The 9,947-nt window shown below is 37.4% G+C and overlaps 1 protein-coding gene across 1 annotated transcript in view; it reads right to left on the bottom strand.

Annotated features, from left to right (window-relative positions):
* The window catches only part of Smp_197370 (hypothetical protein), a gene marked incomplete at its 5' end in the record, with an annotated part of 21,557 nt that overhangs the window by 6,055 nt on the left and 5,555 nt on the right, over positions 1 to 9,947 (bottom strand). The window contains 6 exons of the mRNA XM_018799473.1: positions 78 to 972; positions 4,170 to 4,865; positions 5,861 to 6,274; positions 6,579 to 6,964; positions 7,098 to 7,323; positions 8,995 to 9,291. Coding sequence (XP_018651259.1) covers positions 78 to 972; positions 4,170 to 4,865; positions 5,861 to 6,274; positions 6,579 to 6,964; positions 7,098 to 7,323; positions 8,995 to 9,291 — 2,914 coding nt within the window. The remainder of the gene's footprint in view (positions 1 to 77; positions 973 to 4,169; positions 4,866 to 5,860; positions 6,275 to 6,578; positions 6,965 to 7,097; positions 7,324 to 8,994; positions 9,292 to 9,947) is intronic.

The raw sequence follows: 9,947 nt of genomic DNA, 5'->3' as shown, positions 1-9,947 counted from the left end.
GACTAATCTTATTATTTAATTACTTTAACCATGTTATATTCCTTGTATTTAAAATGATTAATATGTACTTGACTTACCATCAGGTAGATTCTTGTTATATTCACCTAGTTGTTTACATGTTAAAGCAGGTGCAGATCTTGTTCCTCTTGGTCTTGAAGGCTCATACGTTCCCATAATTCTTCCTGCCAATGGATCGTCTGCGTAGATATTTCCAGCTTTTGTATTCCGACTGATTGTTGGTAGTTGTACAGATGGCATTCCTGGTGGTCCAGGAGGTCCTGGAGGCCCCATCGGTCCAGGAGGGCCAGACGATCCATCTCTTCCTGAAGGACCTGGTGGACCAGGTGGTCCTGTTTCTCCTCTTTGTCCTTTAGGACCTTTGGTTCCGGTCTCACCAATAGGTCCACTATCACCTGGTGGCCCTGGGTTCCCGGGATAACCAATTTCTCCAGGATCTCCACGTACACCATCGGGACCAGGAGGACCAGGTGGTCCAGGTGGTCCAGACCATCCAGGGTGACCTCGACCACCTGGGCTTCCTGGGAGACCACTTGATCCATCCTGTCCGTCTGGGCCAGTTTCACCAGCAGCTCCTTTCACTCCAGGGGGTCCTGGAAGTCCTGGCTTACCGGAAACACCACGTTCTCCTTGTGGTCCAGGACGACCGTCTTGGCCAGGTTGTCCAACTTCTCCAACTGGGCCCAAGGGACCTGGAATACCTCTTTGTCCTCGTGGTCCATCAAGTCCAGGCTCACCAGGAGGTCCAGCTAAACCTTCAGGTCCTTGCTCTCCATCTTCTCCTGGAGGTCCTTCCGGGCCCTCGGATCCAGGTGGCCCCTTGGCTCCTTTCGATCCCCTTGGACCTTGAGGACCTTGTGGTCCAGTTGGTCCAGCTGCTCCTTGTGGGCCACTTAGGCCTGGTGGACCAGGTGGTCCTCTTGGTCCAGGTCCTCCTGATGATCCACGCATACCCTATTTCCGAAAAAAAGTAATGAATGTTCATGATATCAAACATAGTAGCTTCTGCAATTAGACTATTATTATTCTGTTGAGTAACATGTGCGTTAATTAGGTTATCTATGTTGTTTCTTATTTCATTTTCTAGAAAATTCTATCTTCCCTAGTATGACCAATAAGTTTCTGGTAATTTAGTTAGTTAGAAATATTTAATTGGTTTGCAAAATAATGTCATAAAATCCGTTTACGGCATGTCTAGTGCATCCACAAATCTTGAGCCTAAAATTAAAAACTGATAATTTATCCACTTAATTCAATCGATTAACCACTGGACTTTAAGGAATCACAAACAAATTAGCAAATCTTTAGCATTTTTTTCCTTGTACAGTATTAAAAATCTCTTAAGTGTACTTCTGTATATGTACAGACTAAAGATCGATTCCAGATAGGACTAGTTGAAAGCACAGTTACAGACACTATCACTAGACTAGACTATCCTCAGATGATTTTTTATAACAACACGTTAAATAAGAAAATTGGCAAAGTGAACGATAATAAGCAAGATTATTCCTTTAAGACTTTAAAATGTCCAGTATTTAGTGCTTATTGGATAGCCGAAGACTTCAAATTTTACTCATTAGTATCATTCAGTCAAAACATTACTGTTGTCAGCTTTTTATTTGCACTTACCTGAATAATCTGATTTCACGATTGTATCATTGTTAACTACTATTAACTGTTTCCATTATTACATGAGGATGCCTTCTGTGATCATTTTGACTGATATTTTCTCAGGTTTGTCTTATCATAATTTTCTAGTCGCAAAATTATCTATATCTCTATGATAAGTAGTGATAATGCTTCCTCTGAATTAAATGATATGATCGTAAAGTATTCATCATCCTTCTAGTAAACACAAAAATTTAGCATGTACTTCTATTTTAAGTGAGCTCAGGACTAGGGACTATCAACAACATTATTGATTGACTGAAGTTAGATATTAACACTGTTAAACGCTAGCTAGGTGGTCTAGAGTTTAAGCGTTTGAACACAAGACCGAGATTCAGGTGTTCGATTCTCAAGTCCAGGGTCGTGATTGTGCACTGCTGAGAAGTCATATACGGGGACAAAGTGGGCGTCTTTTGCTTCCAGGTTTTCAAAATTAGTCTAACTTAGATTGGCTCATGGTTTCAATGAACTAACACCATGAATTAATCCTAAAAATAACATCATAACTTTGTTCTTAAAGTATAGGAAACTTTACTAGAGAATTTATAAATGGGCTAATGGTTCGGAGATAGTCGAATGGAAGCACCAAACTTGACCTTTTAGTAATCAATACTCGTTAGTAAGATGCATCTGGATTCTTAAGAAAACTGACGCGTTATGGTTTGGGAGCTCAAACTTAGCGTCACGGCCATATGCATGGCAGTATATATAGCTATCTGGACAGCAGAGTAACAAACTGACATAGAAAACAGAATGAATATTGGTGTTGAGTCACTTCACTTTGTGTCAGTACTTGAACTTAACCAACAGAATTCAGTCATCATTAAAAATTAAACAGCATGACATTATTTACCATTTAATAATCAATTTGTACACAGCATAAGAAGAAGTAAGCAATAGTTCATTACCTAAATAATTATTTTGGATTGTTTGTATTTCTCAGTGTTAATGAAACATTTATTGTTAATGTCCAAATTACTTCAAAATGATGATAATCTTCGTCTTCTTATTACACTATCGAAATTTATCAAAGGGACTAATTGCTTTAAAATTCATATAAGGTTTACAAGGCTTTCTATTTGTACAAACATAATGTTTTATTCACTTAGTATTGTTTGTTTAAATCTTCCCATTGATGTTTAGGACTGCAACTGGTCAGTCTCTAATTGGTATATGTGCATACTGTGCGTATTGCCTCGATATAGTCTTAATTCACAAGCATTGCTAGCCACTATCCATCTTTGCTTATAATGTTTTATTGTTATTATTCACATTACGTAATCTAGTATTATAATCTTTCTATTACATCATCATGTTTATTCTTTTTCTCTATATCCTCATGAGACTAATACTTTAACAAAATTTTCATATATATATCAGTATAATATAGCAAGGGCGTAAATAAATTTGGTAGGCTGAATAAAATATTGTATATATATATATATATAGACCTTATGTAAAAGAACATTCTACAATGTCGATATAAACAAAAATTTCAAGGGCTACAAACAAGTGGTTACGCAAGGAGTGAACGCCGTAACAAGTAAGAATAAAATGAATAAAGCTCAGTTTATTAAAATGAGATTACTAATCTAGAAGATAGTCGGAATAAAAAGACGTAATGAGATAATTAATTAAGAGAAAAAGTTGGATACAATTTTATGATGCAGTGAAAAAATATTTGTCACCAAGGAAAAGATAGATTAATAACCATTTCCTTTTGGATACATAGATCAGGTTTTTGATGCATCATACCAACGGATTCAGTAAAAGTGATAAGAGTGGAGCTTGATTGTTTATTAATCACTTGCAAGGTATCGACCTGATGTTGTATCCAAGAGATGTTTATTAATTGCTCTGTTTAAAGTTTTCCTTCCACTGTTCTAAGGTTTTTTGGAACATGCTCAAAAAATTCTAAGATATGCCCTCCTTTATGTTTGGCCAATCTAATAATAATAATAATATATTCTGAAAATAATAATATTTACAGAATTCAAACCAGTTTACAGGCAATTGCTTTGTCAGGTACACGTAAATTTGAAAACACAGTTGGCGAGGACTAAATGAAATAATAAATTCATACTATTCTGCTCAAATCTTTGTTGTTTGTTCTCTTCAAGATGATGATAAGTGAGACTATTTGCACGAAATGCTTTCCAAGCTGACAAAGGAATGTTTTCCGCAAAATTTTTATTGAAGATGTATTTATTTTACCTGAGTTTGATTAACTGATTAGTGACTATAACTAAACCTTTAAATTTGTTTTTTCTTAAAGTGATAACGATAAATATTAGGTGAATATTTGATTAAAAAGATTCTACTGATGATTATAAGTTGTATAATATTATTAGATGTTAGTAAACTTTGAATATGTTATGAAGGATACTTCTTGTTAGAATGGTATACGACTCACTTCTGTTGTACAAACCTTGAAACATCAACAAGTTTAATGAGAAGTTTCAATGAATGACTTCATAACTTACAATCATTCCAATTGGACCATCTCGTCCAGGTGCTCCAGGACTACCAACATCTCCAGGTTCACCTACTGTTCCAGGAGGACCCGGTTCTCCGGGATCACCATCTTTGCCGGCTGGTCCGGGTGGTCCCGTCGGACCTTGTTTTCCTGGCTTTCCAGGTAAACCTGTTTCACCTTGTGGGCCACTTAACCCAGCTTTTCCTGGAATTCCTTGAGGACCTTGTCTACCAGGCAGACCACGAGGGCCTTGAGGTCCTCTGACTCCTGGAATGCCTGCTGGACCTTGAACACCAGGAGGACCTTGCCCACCCAACTGACCTGCGCTACCGGCTCGACCTCTAGTTCCTGCACGACCATTTGCACCTGGGCTCCCTGGTGGTCCAGGTGCACCTGATGGTCCACGTTTGCCATGTGCTCCACTTGGGCCCTGAAGACCGACTGGACCACTTTGTCCAGGCATTCCAGGAACTCCGACATCTCCTTGCACGCCATTATCCCCAACCGGACCAGGTGGCCCCATAATTCCTAGCGACCTCCCGCCCACATGAATTGCACCAGGTGGACCTCTAGCACCTATAGGTCCAGGACTTCCAGGCTGGCCATCTTTTCCCGGGATTCCATGGGCTCCTGAAATGCCTCGATCTCCTTTAAAACCTGGCGGACCATTTGGACCAGAGGGTCCTGGGGCTCCCGGTATTCCCTAAAAGAAGATGGTTAATAATAATTGGTAAGTTGACGTGCAGTTATATAGAAATAAATTATATCATATCCGTGTTATTTGTACATTTCAAGAAATCTGACCACACTAATTGGTTAATATAGTTATGTGAGTGATAAAAATATCTAACTAAACAAATGGGAATATTATAAAACCAAGAATAATTGGGAAAAACTGTATCGTCTACATGGATCGTTAGTACAAAAAATTCAAATCAATAGTATTAGAGTAGGCTTAACGTAAGTAAAAACTGTCACATACAACTCTTATATTACGCAGGTTGAGTTTTTTGGTTTTGACATATACTACTATATTGTTATCTAATTATATTCTATGAAGATTCGTTTTCATTTTTATCTTCTGCTATAGTCTCAACATATGATATGAAAAGATTATCCAACAAAGAGCTTAAAACACCGTTCCAAAGTTCTCTCGCTTAAGTGAGACTTAGCTTTCATGAGACAAAAATGACAATAGATATATTTAAAAGTTCTAAGAGGAATAGTAAATAGAAAAACACTATTCGTCTTTGTGGAGGGGGTTAATTTACAAACGAAGAATCCACAGCAAGGATATTAATATCATAAAAGTTACAGACAAGTTCAAATTCTTCCTTCAAAACGAAGCTTAAATAAACAGCTTCAAGTAAGATTCAACTAGTTTACCCACAATTTCAAGAGATTATTTATAGGTCACATGAATACTACTACTACCGCAAATAATAATAATAATATTAATATTGCAGATCCAACTCCGGATTTTAATGCATACAGTTACCGTTAAAACTTATATGAAATTGTTAATTCACATCCATATTTGAAAACAGTTTAGAACAAGTGTAAGGGAAGCAGTCATAATTACCGGTCGTGAATAACAATTTGTTTTTTCGACCACTTTGACGTACAGTCACTCTCTAAGTAATCTTCAGAAAAATGTGAGAAAAGCAGAGTATAAAGTAAAATGAATTTCTAACTAACCATTACTCCCATTCTTCCAGGTATCCCAATTGGTCCTATACTGCCAGGTTCTCCTTTTGTACCAGGCAAACCTCGAGGTCCTGGTTGACCCGCTGGACCTACAGGACCTTGTGGCCCCTCTGGGCCTGTTGCACCGACTTCACCATCTGGTGCGTCTACACCTGGCGTTCCGTCTTTACCAGGGTCACCAGACGGTCCAGGATCTCCTCGTGGTCCTCGTAAACCGGGGGAGCCAACATTTCCAATCAAACCTTGAAATCCTTTTTCACCAATCGGTCCTTGTTTTCCTTGAGGTCCCGGAGGACCTGCATCACCAACAGCACCAGCCTCACCTAACGGACCTTTTTCACCTTTTTCTCCTTTTGGACCAGGTAAGCCTACAGATCCAGGAAGGCCCCGTTCACCTTGAGGACCCTGGAATAAAATAAAACTCAGGTTGAGTGGATGATTAACCTTCTCTAAATTTTTCGATTTTTCCTATTCTACTTAAAAAATAAACGCACAGAATGTGTGTTGAAAATATCGAGACTCTATAACTTTGCATAATTAGTGAAAAAATAGGGGTTCATAGCCATTTTTTATGATTTATCTCGCCACTATTATTTATCTAGTGGATAATCATATAAACTTCATAGAAGAATTGAATTATTTACAAAGTGATTCAGTAAATTATTCTTACATTAGTTCTACATTATTTCTAGAAAAAAGTGAGACCTACCTGTTGTCCAATATCTCCTTGTAACCCTGGTGGGCCACTTGCTCCCGTAGTTCCTGGAATGCCACTTGACCCAGCTTTACCTGGTTGGCCGGGTGGGCCAGGTGGGCCGGAAGCCCCTGGAATTCCATCCCGTCCATTCTCTCCTGGTGGTCCAGGGGGACCAATCCTCCCTGGTTTGCCATCTTGTCCTGCTTGACCTGGTTCTCCTCTTGGTCCAGTTTTTCCCATTGGGCCACTTTTCCCTGCGGGTCCCGGAACACCTGGTCTTCCGTCAATACCTGGTCTACCAGGGGCACCGGGAGAACCAGCCACTCCAGCCGATCCCTTTGCCCCAGGAGGCCCTTGGGAACCAGGAATGCCAGGTTTTCCAACTTCTCCAGGAGGACCTGAATCAATAATTTTATATAAAAACTTGTGTTTTTAAATATCTAGAAAACTGGCGAAAACATTCTAATGATTAGTTAGTTGATTACGATGTATTTTTTGTTGTGTTTACTGAGAAAAGCACTGATCACTTACCTGGCAAACCACGAGGTCCTATAACACCTGGTGGGCCAGCGTTTCCCTGAGGTCCACGATTCCCTGAAGGTCCAGAAACCCCAATGGATCCCTTAGTTCCTTGTTCACCCGGCGAACCTGATGTGCCGGGTGCTCCTCGAGGACCTGGCATACCTTCTGGTCCTGGCGCTCCTCGAAATCCTATGTCACCTTTTTGTCCTTGTATTCCATCTTTTCCAGGTGGACCCTTTTAAAGCCAAAAGAAGATGTAAAAATAATCAGTACAAATGAAAATTAACTTGTATAATTCAAAAGTATTGCGTAAATATATTTACCAGTCAGAGTTTTATACAAAATAAAAGTGACTGCTGATCAATATGATCATTTTCATCAACATTTTCTAATGTTATGAAAAGGAGATTTTGCTGTAAGTTTCCCATAAAAGCTTGATGAACCATATTTAAAGTGTATTGACATGAAGATAGGCTCATCTAAGTTCAGTGATCAATATTCTGTGGCTGAGATAATTCGGTTGTTCACTTTGAAACTGTTCTGGTCTATCATCTTACTCAAATAAAGCATCCAATCTGTGTATTCAGTAATCTTATTCTAGTTTACACAATCAATTAATCTGTTTAGGTGATATTTAATTACTTATTCCATTGCAGTGATTTGTTTAAAGTGTCTCATTAACATTAAGACTATTTAAATCAATAATTTATTCTTTAGCCCTTGTTATCATACATTATAATTCAGTTTAACATTTCTAAGATTTTACTCCTAGTATAATATTTGAGATTGATCAATTTGAAGGCAATGAGGTACCCATCAATCATATTAGAGATTACTACTATGGTACTTCATGTATTAATTGAACTTAAAACTGTTAATTGTCAAGTTGGATTCATTGGGTAAAATGTATAGTGTTATACAATAAGTAGGTTTGAGGGTAGTCGGTTCAATTTTATGTATTTCTTTGATGAATGATAATTTGTGATATAATCGATTTCTGTGAGTTTCATTTATTTAAGATTAGAAATTTGTGACTTCTATACGAATTTGGCTAACTACAAACGCTAAATGTACAATCGTCTTTAAGTGAATTTGAGAATTAAGATATTTTTTAAGTACTGAACGGTTTATACACTTTTGATTTAAATTCGTGAAACACTACTTTTTAATAGGTGAATTCATGAGTTAATCTATACTAGACCACCACTGGACGGCCGTTTCGTCCTAGTATGATACTCCCCAACAGTACTCATCCACGACCCCACATACTTAACTCTAACCCAAGACCTTCGGTCTCATGCGCGAACATTTAACCTCAGTCTATGCTAGAATAGTTTGACTCATGAATTCAACTATTAAAAATTATTACAATCTCCACAAACCCCCATTCTAATAATAAACACAATTATGATCAATCTGGAAATAATCCCCTGACCTTCTAGTATGACATAGGTTTCTGACTTAACAGAAGATGATTAATGAGATTAAAACAAAATTATTCTGACAGAATCCCATCAAATAGTTTTGAATAGTAAGATTGCTTCCCGAAAGTGCAAAGTAAAAGTTCTTTTTATCCAATGAAGAGTATTCTTGCAATGGAATAGAGTTATTAAAATTCGACAAAATTTCACATAAACTCAATAGAAGTCTAATGCTCTCTTTATAAAATATGTGATCCATATTGAAAATATTATTTAGTCTCTTTACTTAATGTTTGTAAAGGAAATTGAATTGAAAAGACTCTAGTTAAGTTTAGAAACGTCATTGATAATTCAAAACTTTATGTTAATATTTGTTCATAAAAATTAAATAAATATCAGAAATCAGTTATGTGATTCAGTAACAATTTTCGTGGTAGTTAAAGCTTATTGAAAAGTGAATGCACATATTCTAAAGTTTTAATTACCTGAATTCCCTGTTCCCCAGGTCGTCCAGGTTTCCCATCAAGTCCAGGTTTACCAGGCTCACCAACTCCTCCACGTATTCCAACTTCACCAACTTCTCCTTGATCACCAGTTGGACCAATAGCACCCGGTTCTCCTGGAAGACCTTGTGGGCCTGGTGGACCTTGAGCTCCAGGAAGACCATCTGCTCCAGCAGGACCAACTTGTCCTGGTGTTCCTGATGGACCAGCAGGTCCAACTCCTCCACGAGCACCAGTACGTCCCATAAGTCCAGGAGCACCAATATCTCCCCGAATGCCCTTATCAAAATACAGTTAACAAAAGTCAAATGAATGTTTTTGATGATAAATGAAAAGTTAAATACATTGAAATATAACGACTTGTCTCTTATGATGTAAATATTAGAATTTCACCTCAGCATTGAAAAGTCAAAAAAATTTCTGATTGTTTAATTGTATTGAATTTCCTCTCTAAGTATAAGATATTGACTAAATTAATTTCATTAAGTTTATTCAGTGTTATATTGTTTTGGATGGATTTAACTGTGTTATCATATAAACATTGTGTCATAGAACTAGTCATTAAGGCTATATCGAAGCAACACGTACAGTATGCACATATCCAAATACGAGACTGATAAATTGCAGTCCTAAACATCAATGGGAAGATTCAAACAGACAATACCAAGTGGATTTAATAGTCATTATTGTTTCATTTCTATCTGTTACTATTTAGTTAAATTAGATTCTTCATATATATAAGAACTTTCGTCTAAATTAGAGAGAATAGTTTCACAGTATTTGGGCGCCGAGTTGATTCAAGACATTAAATAAGAAGAATATATTGGTAAAATCTCAGCAAATGAATTTGAAGTGAATCCAACGTTTCGCCTGGCCATCTGGTCCAAGCTTTTTCAAGGAAATATAATCAAACATTAAAATTATCGGATATAAAT

Source organism: Schistosoma mansoni, chromosome 3 (assembly GCF_000237925.1).
Source record: "Schistosoma mansoni strain Puerto Rico chromosome 3, complete genome".
Classification (NCBI taxonomy): Eukaryota; Metazoa; Platyhelminthes; class Trematoda; order Strigeidida; family Schistosomatidae; genus Schistosoma; species Schistosoma mansoni.
This window is presented reverse-complemented; position numbering and strand designations above follow the sequence as displayed.